This window comes from Microtus pennsylvanicus, chromosome 2, assembly GCF_037038515.1.
Source record: "Microtus pennsylvanicus isolate mMicPen1 chromosome 2, mMicPen1.hap1, whole genome shotgun sequence".
Lineage (NCBI taxonomy): Eukaryota > Metazoa > Chordata > Mammalia > Rodentia > Cricetidae > Microtus > Microtus pennsylvanicus.
This window is the reverse complement of record NC_134580.1, coordinates 114,082,872-114,101,822: the sequence shown is the minus strand read 5'-3', so window position 1 is coordinate 114,101,822 and position 18,951 is coordinate 114,082,872. Positions and strand designations below refer to the sequence as shown.

The 18,951-nt window shown below is 40.4% G+C and overlaps 1 protein-coding gene across 2 annotated transcripts in view; it reads left to right on the top strand.

Moving 5' to 3' along the window:
* Nucleotides 1-17,373, top strand: part of Pak5 (p21 (RAC1) activated kinase 5) — a 244,618-nt gene extending 227,245 nt beyond the window's left edge. For both annotated transcript variants that reach the window (XM_075962295.1, XM_075962296.1), the window contains 5 exons: nt 1,292-1,425; nt 2,134-2,260; nt 10,502-10,627; nt 12,507-12,641; nt 15,154-17,373. In XM_075962295.1, coding sequence (XP_075818410.1) covers nt 1,292-1,425; nt 2,134-2,260; nt 10,502-10,627; nt 12,507-12,641; nt 15,154-15,309 — 678 coding nt within the window. In that variant the 3' untranslated portion in view covers nt 15,310-17,373. The remainder of the gene's footprint in view (nt 1-1,291; nt 1,426-2,133; nt 2,261-10,501; nt 10,628-12,506; nt 12,642-15,153) is intronic.
* The last annotated feature ends 1,578 nt before the right edge of the window (nt 17,374-18,951 follow it).

Genomic DNA, 18,951 nt, shown 5'->3' with positions numbered 1-18,951 from the left:
ATGACATTTAAACTCTTCTTTGAATCATGTCCTTTGTTTGCTTTTCCATTAGAGTTATGGCATTTGCTTTATTGCTAAGAATAATTGAGACAACAATTTCATGTTATACGTATACACATCAATTTTATTATATTTGTCATATATATACATATATATCAATTAGGAGCTTTAAAATAAGTACCTGTAACAAAATAACAGTGTTTTGGAGTATTTTCCCTTCAATAACTTGGTCAGCAATGAGGGGAGAGAAGATTTCATAGAGATGTCAGTCTCTGATAAAGAATGTGCAGTCCACATCTCCAGAATAATCCATGGCTGCTTGAGGCTTGAGACCTTTGGCGTTCTGGCAGAATTCTCAATTCTCCTATACGGATACAGATGTGAACTGACCAATGCTCTCAGCTACATTAAAAACCTTACCAATGGAGGCTCCATAATGCCCAGTGGCCTCCCACATCTCTGGTTCCCACAAGATACCCATTTCTTATATATTCCTAGGAGCCACAGAGAGCTACAGATAAGTTGACTTGAACATCTCCCCTATATCCTGTTTCTGGTTCTTGGAATGTTTTTTTCTAAATTGCACTATTAGGACAGATTGGGTTGACTTACTCCTTAGCACAAACTGAAAATGAACCAGAAGCAGCCACAAGGCAAAAATTCCCAGGTACTTTTCCAACAAGTAGGCTTAGTTTGACCTTTAAACTTTTTAAAATACCTACAGCAAATCTAATTTGACCATCTAAATATGTTCTTTGTATTCAATCAATTCTCCCTGAGATCCATCCTCAGTCAGGCTGGTGTCTCATAGCCCCTCTAATTGCTAACTTCATGGACATTTGTGTACTTACCACCCACTTCCTCAGCTTACAGTGCCTCCTTGCTGGATTGGCCCACAGAAAAGTATGAATAGTGATCTATGCAAACCCCTTTGTCCTGTCTGACTGCATTTCCCCAATGCCACAGTAAACCTCCTCTTTGACAGATTTTGCTGTATATCTTAAAGTTTTCCCTTCTTTACCCCCCACCCACCTACCCACCTCTTCTCCCACATGTTCCATTCTTAACTTGGCAATGTCTGTTTGGCCCGTCGCTTTTTCACAGTATACTCACTTGATTCTTTTTTACGGCCACTGATAACTGCTGATGCCTCTTATCTACAGTACGTAGATCCCTAAAGAAATTCCCCAGCACCAAATCCCTTTCACTCAACATATTGATGTGGGCCGCAAGAGAAAACACAGCAGACTTCAGTCCCAGAAGTAAATATGTATCTTTCTCATTCATCCAGGTTGTGATAATGCGTGATTACCACCATGATAATGTCGTTGATATGTATAACAGCTACCTTGTTGGAGATGAGCTCTGGGTGGTCATGGAGTTTCTAGAAGGTGGTGCCTTGACAGACATTGTCACTCATACCAGGTAAGACAGATGACTCAAAGTACTACCTCAATAAGTTCCTCTATAATTTACTTATAAGTTAATAACACTGCACACTCAGGAAATACAAGCACAGAGTTCTCATTGTAAAATCATGCACACATACGTCATTTATTAAATTGACATGCCCTCCCCAACACACACTCTCTGGAGGTCACCAGGAGACAATGATTCAATCTCAGAAGTCTACTGAGAATTCCCTTTTAGTAACAAACAACAGAACTTCTCAGCACTAACATAGAGTCTAGTTTTATCCTCCTGAGTTGCAATATCATATCTATATGCTAGCTCCACCAGGCTAACCTGAGGACAGAAGAGACAAGCAGAAGAGCAAAATTTTATGTCACTGTAATGGACTTGTTAGGAAATAAAAATTGCTCAATTCTAGTTGAATACAGCTTGATTGCCTCCAGTATGAGAGGTCAAGGACATTAATTTGCACTAATTGCACAATGGCTAACAAGTGTGGTCACTTTCCTTTTACTTTTGTTAGGCCCCTAAAATGCTCAGTGCCTGGATTTATTCTGTAATCACCACATCCCAGAGACATCATTTCCTTTATTTGGAGTTTTCTAGACAAAGACTAGAGACCTAAACTAATTCTCTGAAACCCAAGAGAGTGGCATCTCTTGGGCATTAGAAAGCTGTACCTGAACCTGTCTCGATCCTTACATGTTATTTCCTTTCTAGAATGAATGAAGAACAGATAGCTACTGTCTGCCTATCTGTCCTCAAAGCCCTCTCCTACCTTCATAACCAAGGAGTGATTCACAGGGACATAAAGAGTGACTCCATCCTCCTGACAAGTGATGGCCGGGTAAGGTTTTTCTGTTGGGAACCCTCCCTGTTTTAGTTTGTCAGATTGCCTGTCATGGGCATTAGTCTCCTAAGAACACTTTCTCACAGTTCTCATTTTTGTTAGTCACACGTCACCCACTCCACTTCTCAGAACTTGCAGAGAGGAAATTGCCTTTCCTCTGTATCATCCTGTTACTCAGAACTACTGGTGACCTGAAATTGATGGAGAATTTGTATCCTCTACAGTGAGAGTAGGCAGGAATGGAGACTATGGGAATTTCTTTCATCTTTCTACTGCATTCTTTTTGTTGAAAAATAAGAGAAGCTGACTTTTCTTTGCCTGTATCTACTCTCTTCCTATTAATGTACCTACCTTCAAGGTCTCCAAGTCCCTGTGAGAAACAGATTATCAAATCTTCTTAACTAGTTTGAGAAGACTTTATTGAAAAAATAATTTCCCAGTGTTTGAGCAGACATAGAAAAATCTTAAGAAACAAGCCACAAAGATGAGTTAGTTTACTGAAATAGACCGCCATTGTTATTGTCACGTGCTGAAGAATTTGTTATGTTTGGGGCTGCTGATCTTTGGTATAAGTCAGAATATCATGAATTTTCAGGATGAAGCTTGAGAATAAATGCTCCCCTCCTTACTCTTCACCTTGCTTTCAATCCCATGCAAGCATCCATGTAGTCAGTGCATGCTGGATTCAGAAGGCTCAAAGAAAGAAAGAAAAGCATCTGGTTTAAAGGGGCAAATAGAAAACATTTATCATACTATGTTCCAATGCCCAGACTTCTGCATTTCTCATCAAAATAATCTAAACAATTCTTTCCGTTGAAGTACAGAAGTCAACAGAATATAGGCTATGCAAAATCCAGAAATATAGCAAACTCACATTTGAAGGATGATGTAGGGAGTCGAGTCTTGACACATAGATTGTCCCTGTGTAGGCCCTTCTCATGCCTCTGACATTCTCACTGGAGAAAATGAGTTTGAGGTGAAAGTAACCAGCATCTCTTCAAGGTATCTGACTTTTATAATGGTGTAACCTCAGAAGAGATGAAAAATGTCTGGGTCACATCACAATTTGCTGAAGAGTCATCAGCGATGAGCTGGGAGAAACAGCCCACTCACTTTGGTTTATAAAGTTCTATTTTCAAAATAAATCTATGTTTTATTATAGGTAAATTTGTAAATTTCATAAACTACAGAGGACAGAGAATTCACTCATAAGCCTATTACCTAGTTTCCATATTTCTATGTACACACATATATATATGTATGATGTGTGAATTGAGGATTATGCATAAGCAGCTTTAATTACTGCTTTTAACACTACTCCAGTTAAAACGTTTTTAAAGAACCAGCTCAAGAACACGTGTAAGTCAGCACTGTTATGCAACAAACCACTTAAGACTAAATGGCTTCAAACACTCATCATGTGGTTCTCCAAAAATGCATGGAACAATAGTGGGTTTCATCAGCTAGGACAATTGGTCTCTGCGCCATATGCCACCAATTTGCTTCCTCGCGCATGTGACTGGCCTGCAATTGGTGGTCTCCAATACCTTCTTGTAGCTGCTGGATTTCACCAGAGGCTAGAGTGCAATTTCTCCCAGATCAACGTTCAAATTCTTCAGCCAACTTTGATGTGACATGAACATTTTCCCTCTGGCCGATGTTATCTCTACCGTATGCCAAAGGCAGCCAATAAGGAAGTGATGGAGACCACCGGCTGAAGGCCAATCACAAGCCAATGCTCTCCATCTTTTGTTATTGACTGACTTTCATCAGTGGTAGACCACTAACGGGGCCAGGTGTCACCCGTCTACTAATAGAGTAGCCCCAAAATAATTCATATTTCTTTTGACAATAATTCCAAAAAGGATCAGGAGGGGCAAACTCTCATACAGATGCAATGCAGGTACCTTATATCATCTTAGCTAAAGGAAACCATACATTCAACCAAGCTCACATTTAAGGGACGGAGAATAAACTGCCTTTCTTGCTTTTTCTGAATGGGAGTGTAATGTGTCTGTGGGTACTCCCGTGTGTGTGTGTGTGTGTGTGTGTGTGTGTGTGTGTGTGTGTGTGCTGCATGTGAATACGTGCATGCTTGCATGTGGCAGCCTAAGTTGGATGACTGGGAATCTTCCTTCACTGCTTTCCCTCTTTCATTGAAGCAAGGTCTTTCAATTGAACCCAGAGGTTGCTGATATAACTAGTCTAGCTAACCAGTTTGCCCCAGGGGATTCCATGTCTACACCTTTCAATGATGGAATTATAGGAGGGCCTTCAGGCTCACCCATGATTTATATGGATTCTGTGGACCTTAATTACAGTCCTTGGACTAGAAAAACAAGTGCTCTCAGTCCCTCAACCCAGCCTTAATCAGCTCCTCTTGGTAGGGGGAGTCTCATACGGCAAAGGGATGCAAGGAAGAATATATGTCTATACAGGAGGAGCTATAGGACAAGGGCAAGAATTCGCCCCATCTGGCTCAGAAAGCACATATATAAGACCCATGAGCACGAATCACATTCAGCACTAAAGCAGTCCATGAATGGCCTCTGGGAATGGGACTTGAAGAAGCAAAGCAAGTCAGGCAGTTTTAGGCCAAACTCTCTTGCTGGAAACATCTGATCTGAAGTCACTTGGGTAACTAAAATAATAGGACATCGTAAAATTGACATAATGGAAAAATTCTACCTCTGTTCAATACACAAGATTATTATTAAAGTACTGAGTTGCTTTTATTAAGGGCAGAACCTGTGTCTCAAGCATTCCTGTACCTCTGTGTACCCACCAGAGCCTACAGGAACAGAAGCACTGTGGATGCTATTAATCTTGTTCATACACTTATTTTCTGAATGCTTATTATCTGCTAGGATAATATAGATCCTAAGGATGAACAAAATAAAGCACTTATTAAGTTACATCCCTTAAGGTGTGGAAATGTAATAATAAACATGTAAATAAAAGAATAAATAAAATGACTATTGCATTGCCTTCCTGGGAAAGGTAGCTCAGTGGGTAAAATGTTTCCTGCAAAAATACAAAGCTATAAATACAGATTTCTAGAACCCACATAGAAAACCAAGCATAGAGATGCATCTTTATAATCCCAGAACTAGGAGATGGAGACAGGAGGATCCAAGGGCTTGCTGGCCAGCCAGGCTAGCTAAGTGCTGAGCCCCAGGTTCGGTTAAAGAACCAGTTTTACAAAATCGCATGGAGACCAACAAAGTAAGACACCTGAGATAGACACCTGCAATGGACCTCCAGCTTCCTCGCTTGCCCTCTCGCTTTGCAGAATAACTGAAGGACTTGTTCTGTGCAGACTCTCAGACACCCTCCACCGGAAAAAGTCTTAGTTAGCCACAGTGATATCTTGCTTGGTTGCTAATTCCTGATCAGCTGTTTCCCCTTACTCATTATACTTCCTAATCTCACGGCCAGGGTTTCTTACATCTCTTAAATAAGTATTCTGCCTGAATTCTTTCCTTGGGATGTGCTTCTGGAAGGAAACACCAACTAATAGGGCACTTAACAGATAATGTAATGAGTATAAGCTCATCTCCCATGTAACTTGAAGGAGGAATAAATGATAAATGGCAATAGACCATCAACCAGTGCCTTCGGACCACTCCATCCCCTCCCTAATACGTTACCAACACTCAGCAGGAATCCATTGTCTCCCTACCAAGAATGTGCCCCAGTATCTGGTGTCTCCAACTGTTCTTTAAATGGATTGGTATTATTACTCATGTTCCCTTTGTCATTTTTTGCTTTATCTCTGTAAAAGACGCATTTTACAATTAAAAGATGCCTTAAAGATAGTGATGCAAATGCAGTTTTTAAATAATCAGAGATTTGTGCATATGAAATAACGTGCTGTCTCTGAAACTTATCCTGATCTCCATCTATGTCTCCTTCCTGCTAGTCCTCAGAAGGAGCGTGTCCAAGTGTAGGATGTTATCACAGGAAGGCTTAGGATCAGGTTTCAGATCTCCTTTAACAATGCCAAAAAGCTTTGGAAAAATATCCAGTTCTCTGTGCTCTGCCCAATGGTAGAAGACATGAAACCCTGCCATTCTGAGAGAATGTCTATGACCCCTCCCTCTCCTCTTGGGGTTGGTGTTTAATGAAGCAGACCTTAAGTAGCATCAAGATCTTGCCATCATCAAGCTGGCTCTTTTTTTTAATTTAACTTTATTTTTTTAATTTAAATTTTATTTTTAAGAAAAGAAAAACTATCTTTTTTCATACACACAAATCTCAATTCCCACTCCCTCACCTCCTCCCTCTTTTACTCCTCAGAGAGGGACTTTGTTTTGAGGAAGTTCCAAGGCCCTCCCTACTATATTGAGGCTGAGCAAGGTATCCACCCAAAGAGAATGGGTTCCAAAAGGCCAGTACAAACAGTAGGGCTAAATCCTGGCGCCATTGCCAGTGGCCCTGCAGTCTGCCCCAGCAATACAACTGTCACCTACTTTCAGAGGGACTAGTTTGGTCCTATGCTGGTTCCTTCACTGTCCAGCTAGAGCTGGTGAGCTCCCATTAGCTCAGGTAAGCTGTTTCAGTGGATGACCCCATCATGGTCTTGACCTCTTTGCTCATATTCTCACTCCTTCTACTCTTCAATTGGACTTTGGGAGCTCAGCCATGTGCTCCGCTGTGGGTCTCTGAAGCTGGTGTTTTCTATTTCTTATCTCAATTTTGTTGTTCCTTACTGTTGCTCTCTTTAAGGCAGGAGTTCTCAGACTTTACTGAGCATTAGAAAACAGTAGAGAACATAAAAATAAAACCCCTTTCCTAGGTCCTGACTCTCGGAATGGTCATTTAGCCGGGCTAAGTGGTACCCAGGAACTTTTGTACTAACAAGCTGCCAAATGATGCTGAAGTTACAGGTGTTTGGGGCTATGGCCTTGTATGAAACAACACAAGAAGTTTTCACAAAGGCAGTCTCTTCAAGCATGCAGGATAGGCAGAGTTCCCTAGATACCCAATCATAGAGCAAGAGTTACTATAATTCATCTTTACATCTACAACTGTCCTGGGATGGACTTTCTTTTGCATGTACCTCTACCCTGTATCCTTTTGTGGAGATGGCATTTCTTAGATAGGACATGTTGGAGATGGCAGGGATAGCAGCGAGGCAGCGCCTCTATCTGAACTCGAAACTCTGAGGTCCTTAGTATGTTCTTCTGTGACAAGCCATATCTCCTCTGGGTGGGACAGTGTCTTCCTCCTCTTCTCTTCGCATAAATGCATTAAGGAGACGGGATGGTGTACTGAGCGCCCACAGTATACAATTCTACCTAGAACAAGGCTCAGCTTAGAGCCATGTGATTTTCTTCTAAGATCTGCCCACAGTGCTTTATTTCACTGTGATTTGAGTTCTCATTATCTACTTGAAGATTTATTTGGACAAATGTTACATGCAATTATACTTTTTTAGAAAGCTGTCTCTTTTATGTACTTGGATGAGTTAAAAAAATATCATACAAAAGCACCCATACTCCTATACAAGAAGAATGGGCCTAGATGCCAAGCATCCAGTTTCAATTCCTTAACTTACACATTTTGGCAGGGAAATAATTATTAGGATCCCAGATTTTGGAGGGTATGAGCTTTTTTTATGTCAACAGAGAGAAACCCATAGTAAGATACTGAGATTAAAAAGCACAAATGCCCTAAATTCCCTATTTTAGCAACTATCTTTGTGGTATGATTGAGCATCTTTTGGGTATATGTCCAAGAGTGGTATCACTGGGTCTTGAGGTAGATTGATTCCCAACTTTCTGAGAAGCCACCATACTGATTTCCAAAGTAGCTGTATAAATTTACACTGCATCAGCAATGGAGGAGTGTTCCCCTTACTCTGCATCCTCTTCAGCATAAGCTACATGGGTGTTTTTGATCTTAGTCATTCTGACAAGAGTAAGATGGTATCGCAGAGTCATTTTGTTTGTATTTCCCCGATGACTAAGGATGTTGAGCAATTCCTTAAGTCTCTTTCAACCATTTGGGATTCTTCTGTTGAGAATTCTGTTTAGATCTGTATTCCATTTTTTAATTGGATTATTTAATATTGTGATGTTTAGTTTCTTGATTTCTTTGAATATTTTGGATATCAGGCCTCTGCCATACATGGGGTTGGTAGATATCTTTCCCCATTATGTAGACTGTCATTTTGTTTTATTTACCTTGTCCTTTTCCTTACAGAAACTTTTCAGCTTCAGGAGGTCCCATTTATTTATTGTAGCTCTCAGTGTCTGAGCTGATAATGTTATATTCAGGAAGTGGTCTCCTGTGCCACTGCATTCAAGACTACCTCTCACTGTTCATAGCAGCATTATTTATAATAGCCAGAATCTGGAAAAAAATTAGATGCCCCTCAACCAAAGAATGGCTAAAGAAAATGTGGTACATTTACACAATGGAGTATTACTCAGCTTTAAAAAATAATAGCATCATGAAATTTGCAGGCAAATGGATATAACTAGAAAAACAAAATCATTCTGAGTCAGGTAACCCAGAGCCAGAAAGACAAACACAATATGTACTCACTCATAATTGGATAACTGTAAAGCAAAGGATAACCAGACCACAATTCAAAGCTACAGAGGAGCAGGAACCATTATTCAGATAAATGACAGAAACAGATGCAGAGATCTGCATCCAAGCACCAAGCCGAGCTACAGAGTTCAATCAAGGAGAGGGAGGAGTGATTATATGAGCAAGGGGGGAATCAAGATCATGACCCACAAAGCCGGGCGGTGGTGGCACACGCCTTTAATCCCAGCACTCGGGAGGCAGAGGCAGGCGGATCTCTGTGAGTTCGATACCAGCCTGGTCTACAAGAGCTAGTTCCAGGACAGGCTCCAAAACCACAGAGAAACCCTGTCTCGAAAAAAGCAAAAAAAAAAAAAAAAAAAAAAAAAAAGATCATGACCCACAAAGATAGCTGGCCCAAAGAAAACCCACAGAGACAGTTGACCCAAACTTGCAGCAGCTCAAGGACCTCGACCAACAGCTGGGGTTCCTGCACAGGACCAAAACAGGCCTTCTGTATGCGAGCAATAGTTTTGTAGCCTAGTCTGCTTGTGGGCCCGCTGGCAGTGGTATAAGAATCTGCCCCTAGAACATGAGCTGACTTTATGAAACCTGTTCCATATGGAGGGATGCCTTTCTTGGGGGTGGGGGAAACTTGGTCTTGCCTCAACTGAATGTGCCAGGATTTGGTGATTCCCCATGGAAGGCCTTACCCTTTCTGAGGAGTGGATGGGGTGGGTTGGGAGGATGGGCGAAGGGGAACTGAGGTTGGTATATAAAATGAATTTTAAAAATCAACTAAAAAAGAAACTTTCATAAAAAATAAATTCTCCATCTCAATTTAATCTGTTAAATTTAATGTCTGAATAATTTAAACATTGCCAGTCAAAATTGAACTACATTGTTGCAAAGTGTAACTGATACCTTTAAAATTCAGTCTTTCAGATTTAAACACTAGCTTCTTCCTCTTGCCTCCTACCTCCCCTCTTTCTTGTGGTGGCTTATGGGAACAAGAAGAATATGATATGTGGGAACTCAGGGTGAGGGAGGTGAGACCCACCTTCTTATTTTTTCTAGTTCTTGCCTTGGTAACCTGGTTTCCACTGGGGATTAAATGGTCCATAGAGAGCTAGGCTGTTCAGGACAGTACATCTGTAGGATATCAAAGCTCTAGCCTCTTGTCCCCAAGTGTTTAAAACTCTTCTTTTAGATGAGAGTTATGCATTAAGGCTGATCATGGCATCCCAACATAGGGAATGGACTCCAACCAGCTAGCTCATGCACTAGGGATAGGTCCTGGTCCTACTACCAGGAGCCCCTTAGATAGACAAAGCAACACAATTGTCCCCTACATGTAGAGGGCCTAGTTTGGTCCCTTGGAGACTCCATATAGAGACAGCTGAACCAAGCTCATGGGAACTCATGAACCCGAGAGAAGTTTATTTTGGGGTATATTTAACTTTTAATGGTTACCTATGCTTATCTTATAATTTCATGAGAGATAAAAAATTTACAGGAGTTTAGATATTTGCAAATCAAGACTGATGAGAAAGTTTCTGGCAACTTCTTTGCTAGCTCTGAGTCCCAGTGATGAATTTCAATGAATTTCTTTGTCCTTATATTCAGCTCTGTGCATATATGTCTACTTCTCCTGGGCAGTGTTTGCTAATTATTCCTTTACTGCTTTCCTTCCCTGTTTAGATAAAGTTATCTGACTTTGGATTCTGCGCTCAAGTTTCCAAAGAGGTGCCAAAGAGGAAATCATTGGTGGGTACCCCATACTGGATGGCACCTGAGGTGATTTCCAGGCTACCTTATGGGACAGAGGTAAGTAGTTTTTTTGTTTGGGGGCAGTGGGCTCTGGGATCTTCTCAGGGGCACAGTGATCCTGATTGGTGGGTACAGGAGGTAAGGGTCTTCTGACTCCATAGTTAATCCCCAACACTGGGAATCTGTTGACTCGGAGTTGGCTATGACAGAGGGAACACTGTTTCCTTTGGGGACATCATAGCAGTATTTACATAGTGGCTTTTCCTGGGTCCTACAGGAAAGTGAAAAGGGAATTGTGAAGTCCCTAAATACTGGTCCCACCCCCCAGTGGCAGGCTGCAAAGCAAAATAACTGGAATGGTGACTGCGGTTATGCAGAAATTCTTCAGAAAAGGGAAAAAAGTAAGAAAGTATGACGAGGAAGTGATCTTTGCATATAGTAGGAATGTAATAGAAAATCATGCGTGTATACTGTAACATTCACAATGCAGCATAATTTAAACGAGAGAGAGTGAGGCAGAGGTTTCTAGGCAGGTAACAGCGTGAGCAGGAGCTTGGAGGCTCAGAGACTGAGTACAGTGCTTCCATGCACCATGGTGTAGGTGACAATGGCAAGTGGTTTGTACTGACAAGCGAAGAGCGACTCATTAATGAAGGCAAGCTTGGCTCTCCTCTTTTTTTCTGTGGCCTTGGATGAGGACCCTACTTGGTTTTCTCACTGTGGACCCCAGAGATAAATCCTAAGTGACAGTGGGAAAGGATAGAAGAAGGATGTGGAGAGCAGGCAAAAGCCCAATGAGGCCATAGGAGGAGCTGGACGGAGGGGTTAGCGGAGCCACTATCCCGCCTCCCTTCTCCAGCCTTCCCATTCCTTACTCAGAACTGCTTGCCACTTCTTCCTTTTCTTCACTCCCTGAAAATAGTTTATAAAGCAGGATTTCCTGAGGGTTGATTTAAAATAATAAAAATTGAAGTGGAAAACCCACAATGGATGAGGAAATAACTATGTAAAACTCAGATTTATAGATGTATGAAGAGTACACCATGTGTGATACAAAGTAGGTCCTTGAAATTTGTTCTAAACATGCCAAAGCATTGTCTCAATTTCTTATGGTTTAAATACACTTTCTTCTCTAACTCTAACAGCTTTCACCTCGCTGGTCAACAGGGTTGATCTGGTTGATCTGGCTGGCTAGGCGGGTGTCCCTTTCCTCCTTCACCATGCCATGTGGTCCCTCCCAAAGCTTAGTCGAGAGGACAATCTTCCCAGAATAGAGGAGGACCAGTCTTTGGTCAAGAGTAGATGAGTAGCTACAGTCCCTTGATAGAACCTCCAAATAAGCTCTCTCTTTTCATAATGTAAAAATTGGGGGTTTTGTTTTCTATCTATCTATCTATCTATCTATCTATCTATCTATCTATCTATCTATCGATTTTTCTTTCTTTCCTTCTTTCTTTCTTCCAGTATAAAAATTAAAGCTCTAGACTTGAGAATGGTAAATTTTCATTTCTAATATACTGTAGAAATTCACTAGAGTCATCTTTAAAAAGTAGAGAGAGTCTAGGGGGCAGGATTGCCCAATGGTTAAGAAAGCATACTGTTTTTGAAGAAAACCTGGCTTCAGCTTGCAACACTCACATCAGGCTGCTCACAACTGCCTGTAACTCCAGTTCCAGAGGCTCTGACATCCTCTTTGGCCTCTGAGAACACACACACACACACACTAAAAACTAAATCTCCTTTAAAAAAAAGATGACATTAGCAAAAATGGTGATAATACAACAATGCAGCATGTAAATTTTTATCGTACAGTTTGAAATTAATTTGTGAAATTAATTAATTTGTGAATGAGCGTGGATCTGCTGGGCTTCACAACACAACCAGAACTCCAGAATGTTCTCCATTCCTGACATAACTAGTGGATTGTTCTTAACAGGTGGACATCTGGTCCCTCGGGATCATGGTGATAGAGATGATTGATGGTGAGCCCCCCTATTTCAATGAGCCTCCTCTCCAGGCAATGCGGAGGATCCGGGACAGTTTACCTCCAAGAGTGAAGGACCTACACAAGGTGAGGATTGCTATACACTGCAATGTTCAGAATAGTTACTTATTCATTTAAAGACTGGCATAACAAATCTGGTAGATCTGATTGGGGGATAAGGGTTTTGTACTAAGTCATCGAGATTCAAATATGCTTTTCTGTGCATTTATGGGGCAAGTGACTCCACATCTCCAACCACAACGTTCTTCATCTGTAAATGGGGTGTTATCAGCTCTTCTCTCAAAGGGCTGGTGAGATGTGAGTTGGATTCGCCTTCCAGCATGTCCGCACTAAGTGGCTGGTACCTGCTGGGGACTTCCAATTAGGGGTATTCCCATTATTTGATTCTTGTAGAGCCTGCATTCTAAGTAGAGAAGAAAGTAGTACAATGTACACTCTACTGTCAGTAATGGTCTTGCCTGTTCTCTTCTGGATGCAGTCATATGGCTGTCCTTTCTGCACCCAAGCCAGTAATCATCAGACTTTTAAAATAGAACTTATTACAGACTTAAATTTACATTTTAGCTTTAAAGATTAACTTATAGACTGTGCTTCACTCTGTAAAATTATGTGTATATGTGTGTGTGCCTGTGTGAATTTATATGCACCATGATTGTGCAATTGCCTGAGGAAGCCAGAAGAGAGCTTGGATTCTCTGGATCTGTAGTTACAGGTGGCTGTGAGCTGCCTGATACGGATTCAGCAAACAGGACCTTGGTCCTCTGCAAGAGCAGTAAGCTTTCTTAACTCTGAGATATCCCTTCAGCTCCATCACTTAATAAAGTTTGGATTTGGGGCTGGAGAGATGGCTCAGCGGTTAAGAGCACTGATTAAGAGCACTTCCAGATGACCTGAGTTCAATTCTCAGCAACCACATGGTGGCTCACAACCATCCATAATGCAATCTGGTGGCCTCTTCTGCCCTGCAGGTAGACGTGCAGACAGAACACTGGTACATAATAAATAAATAAATAAATCTTTAAAAAATATTCAACTAATGCTATGAAGAACACAAAGTACTTTGAAGAGATCAACTGTACAATACAGAAGACTGGGAGCTGCTTTAGTATAAAAAGCCAAGGATACCCTTCCTAGAAAGATTCATCTGAAACAAATGGAAAGAAGGCACTAGTCATGCAAATATCCCATACAGAAGGAGCATCAGAGACAAGGACCTGAAGCCAAGGAAGAAAGCATATGCTGTAACAGCACAGCAAGAAGACAAGGATAGAACATTCCAGAGAAATAGGCAGGAGCTAGATCATGCAGGGAAAGGAAGGACTGTTCATATCAAGAACCAGTGAATTTGGTTTTCACATGTTTCAAAACGTAGCAAGTGGGACTAAGCTATTGATATAGCTTTTTGCAGAGATTCAGCAAAAGGGAAACCACAAGAACTCATTAAGAGTTTGAAGTTTTTGCTAGATTGGATGAAGATTAACCAATGAAAATCAACTAAGACCCTGTCCTGTGAAAATAACTCTATACCCAATAGAATTGAGTGTTAATGAATACACAATGATATATTTACTTCTAATGTTTGAAAGCTGGAAAAATCCCAGGTTTGTTTCCCAAGTGAATAAATAATCTATGGATAATTGGACAGCCACAGAAAAATGAAACAATTGAGGAAAGTATCTCACATAAATGCAATGTTAAATGAAAATAAGCCAGTGAAAGTTAACAGTATACAAATATAATGTGTGTTTGTATATATATATATGTTTATATGTATAATACACTTATATGTGTATATTTATGTGATATAATATTTTTGCATGTTATATATACACATATATGTATATATATATATGTACAGAATTATATGTGTATAACTTATACATATATTTTATTATATGCATATAAACTATATATATGTGTGTGTTTATATGTGTATATATGTAAATAATTTTGTACAAGGCATAAAAGCAAGTAAAGCTAATGTGTCCTGTTAGAAGTAAGGACCCTCATTATCTTTTGTAAGGCTGTAGGTAATGCCAAGAAGCCCAAGGCACCCTCTTAGAATGGCAGAAATGTCCTATATCTCCGTAGAGGTAGAAAGTGAACAGATGTCATCGTATGACAAGTCAATCAGGACGTTCATCTAATGGTGTTCATCTCCAAGTAACATCTGATAGATGTCAGAAAAGTCAGCTTTACAAAAACTACACAGAAATGTCTGTCTTGTCTAACCTGATGGAAACAGGTTTCTCTCTGTGCAGGGGTGAGGGGACTAACCTGATGGAAATGAGTTTCTCCTTGTGCAGGGGTGAGGGGTGTCCACCAAGCTCTATTTCACAGTCTCAGCTGAACTTCTCATGCATACCACCATGCTTATATAACCCAGACACAAGAGGCACTTTCATTACCTACCGTCACTTTACTTAATGAAGTTACTCTGTGTTTCACCTCCACTCTTTCACACTTTGAAATCAATTATAGTGGTAGCATATGTGTTTCTTCTGTACCTTTCTCCTTTATTGGTATAATTTGATGGGTTTCTGTGCTGATCCTCAGTGTGGTGTCTTTCTTTCCCCAGGTTTCTTCCATGCTCCGAGGATTCCTAGATCTGATGTTGGTGAGGGAGCCCTCTCAAAGAGCTACAGCCCAAGAGCTTCTTGGACATCCATTCTTAAAACTGGCAGGTCCACCATCTTGTATCGTTCCCCTCATGAGACAATACCGGCATCACTGAGCAGGTTCGCAGAGGCAAAGACATGAGGATGATTCAGGAGAACATGAGGAAAACCCCACAGAACACGCAAAGGCCTGTGCATTCTAAACCAGCTGATTGGTGGGACAGTGTGATGACCTGACCGGCAGGGTTTGACAGACCAGGGCATCTTCTAGTGTCTTAAATAGGCATCTCTCCACTGACAGCTGGCATGGTCATTTGGAGCATGGCTTTAATAAGTCAGTATTAAACATTTTCAGCCCTTCTTCCAGCGAACCAGAAGGACTCAGTACAAACTCCGTTATGATATATCCTAGCCACATGCAGGGTACCACATAGGATTTTCTATATTGAAAGAATACTTTTCTGGCAAAAAAAAAGAAAGAAAGAAAAGAAAAGAAAAAGAAAAAGCACTTTTTTTCTTAATGGTAGCAGTGTAATGTATTTTGCAATGAATTTGTAACTTTTCTGTACGATAGTTTTGATAATTTATAGTACTTTGATGTCCCGTAGCCATTGTCTTGGTTGAAGTAATACTTGCTTACTGGCAGGCATTTGAACAAAACCTTTCCTACTTTTTTATCCCTTTCAGAGAACCAACGGTTCTTTAGGATCTTTGAATACTAAATGACCCTCAGTCACCGTCAGCTTTAGCGGAAAATCTTTCTTATCCTAACAAGTGTCTTATGTAATGGAAGGAGAGTCAAGTGTGATGGTGATGGTGTGGACACTTCATTTCCCCAACCAAATACAATAAAACAAATCTGAGCCACAGAATCACCAAACAGTTCCATGAGAGAATGCTAACTATTCCGAAAAATCATTTTCCTTCAAGGAGTCTGGTGATCACACCAGTCTTTGAAGAGCGAGATATCTCCCTTGAGATATCTTTTAAATAAGCATAGCATCCCCTGTGGTCAAATTTCAGTACTGGGGTCACCGGACTCAGTTCCCCAGGTAGAATGTTTTGATGAGACCGTGGAAATCCCAGGCTCACAAGAGGAGAGAGAACAAGGCAAGTTGTTTGGTTTTGTTTGTCACTGTTTCTAGGACTCTGTATGCTAGCACACCAAACTCTTGTCTGTATTTATCTTCATGCCGCAGTATTAATCACTGTTGTTCATGTATTGTGCTGGAAGTCTGAACGGATGGTAGGGGTGAATTAGTAAGGGGTTACTTTACCAGGTATGGTCTAACTTCCGTGGTGACCATGTTATAATGTGTTTCCAACATAAGGAGAGTTGTGCTGCTGTCTAGATCTTCTGAATGTTGATAAAAATGAATGACTACTACAATACATTTTGTGTTGCTCGTTGGATGAATTTGCATGTTAACTGTAGGCCAATATAGATTTGCCTTTAAAACTCTGGAAAGCGCTACATAGTCATCATTAGTTTCTATTAATTATGCATCAGACAAAAGCCATTTGTTACCCAACTGGAAAACCAGAGACTTTACTTAACGACTTCACATACTGTAACAAATATGAAAATAAATTTGTGAAGATACTCTGGTTGCTCTAAGCATAATTAATAATTTTTTGTAATTAATAGGTTAATTATTTATTATAGTTTAAAAGGAAAACAAGGCATAAAATGACCTTCTGCTAATTAGCTGTTCAATTTTTTCCCCAAACTGGAAATGCTTTACCCTAAATAGAACCTGTAACTTTGCTTCATAAAACTCAGACGATCGATGTTTTATGTAAACTATTAAGGTTTTAATAAAAATGTGGATGAATAAAAGCAATCTCAACCCCCAAAGTGGCAATCCTAAAATGTCACAAAAACAGAGTGTCATACATAATTCAACCAGGACTATGTAGGAGAGGAAAGAAGAACAAAACAGAATCATTTTTAACCAGAATCAACATTTAAAAATTAATTGCAGGAAATAGCAGATTTTGGATTCAAACAACTTTTGACAGTGTAATGGAAACTTTTTCTGTAATTTTCTTATCATTGGTCATTTTTTACGGTATTTGGTAAGTTTACAAAATGTTCCTGTAGCTTAACGGGGTCTGTGAGAACTGAGCACTGGCAGAAACTGCACCACAAATAAAGCAAGTATTTGCCTTTTCCCCGCCATGCTAGTGGAAAGACGTCTTTTCTGAATCTGTCTTCTTGAGTAAAGAAGGGTGGGGTGTTTATGCTCTTGGGGTTGCACTTGACTTGGTTTCTATGTTACATCATGATGTCTCAAATGGAAGCTAAACTTGCTTATCCCCAATGGTTACCAGCTGTGTGAGAATGTGACACAAACACCCTACTTAGGAAAAAAACATGAAATTCTGAGAAACCAGGTTCAAGGAAAAGCAGATGGAGAGCTCAGAACCTCCACTTTGGCTCTCTACCCCCACGGAAACTATGCTGATTCGAGGCCTTTTACCAACAAATTGTACTAAAAAAGACTTAGCTAGAGTTCTCTTAGCCTAGAATAGAGTGTTCAGTCTCTTTATTCTCTTTGACTGACAAGGAGAAGTACTAACACTGACCCTATGAAGTTGGTGAAAAATGTTTATGACAAAGAGCCTATTCCTTGTCTAGACATTTTAGAAGGTTGCCTTCATGAAATAACCTGAGAGAGAAGGATGAGTGAGGACTTAGTACATCATGTATCAAGGAAGAGAAAAATGGAGGCAACCTTCCACAGACAAGACCTTGGTCTTTGCTGCAAAAAAAGTAGGCACTAAATTTTCTTGGCTGTAGTTGATGGATCGTGATGAAGAATCAAGGAACACGTCAAACTACTTTTAAGAAGAAATAAGGGCCAGAGAATCGACTCCATGGTAGAATGCTTGCCACCAATCTGGTCACCTGAGGGCAATCCCTGGAGCCAAATGGTACAGAGAGAAATTCTATTAATTTGTCCTCTGACCACCACATGTATGCCATGGTCCATATGTGCATGTGAGTGCACAAGCACACACACACACACACACACACACAAACGCACACAAATGTAAGGAAATTTTGTAAGTAATGAGATACATAACCATAATGTGCATTGGAGGGAAAGTTAGGAAGATGTGACTCCTTTCTTCAGGACAAGAGGTCAGAGCCCAACTGAAACTGAACTCTGAAAAAGTGTATGATCTACACAGAGACTCCTGTGGATAGCAGAGGCTGTTGCCTTCAGACAGAACCAAAATGAGATTTGAGAATCTTCCCTCCTTCCTTCCAATAGCATCTCGACACAGTTGATGTCATATGACCAGAAGCTTGTCGCTGTATGAGGCCCCGAAGACTTAGCCATGTCACAGTGTGAGACCCCATGATGAAAAAGACAGACTAGGCTATCATATTGTATACCCTGCCAATGCTCCCTGATTCTGTCTCTTTCTCTGGTACAAAGTCACCCAGTTCAAAGGGAGATGTGTTGGTTTTGAATTGGCATGAGTGTGACTTTTTGAACGTCATAGTAGTTAAATGGAATTGAGTTGAATTATGGTTGTGTTCCTATTACACACCTGGAAGAACATTCTCCAGCAATTGCTAAAAAGAATAATAATAATTTCATCAAGTTAACATCTCAGAGTCAGATTCCTTGGTCAATTTAATCAAATAGACAATGATATTTCAAAGAGAAACAGACTATCTATAACGGATATAAAATATGTAAACAGAAAACTCTCATGAAACTCACGTGAAATGGCATAAACGG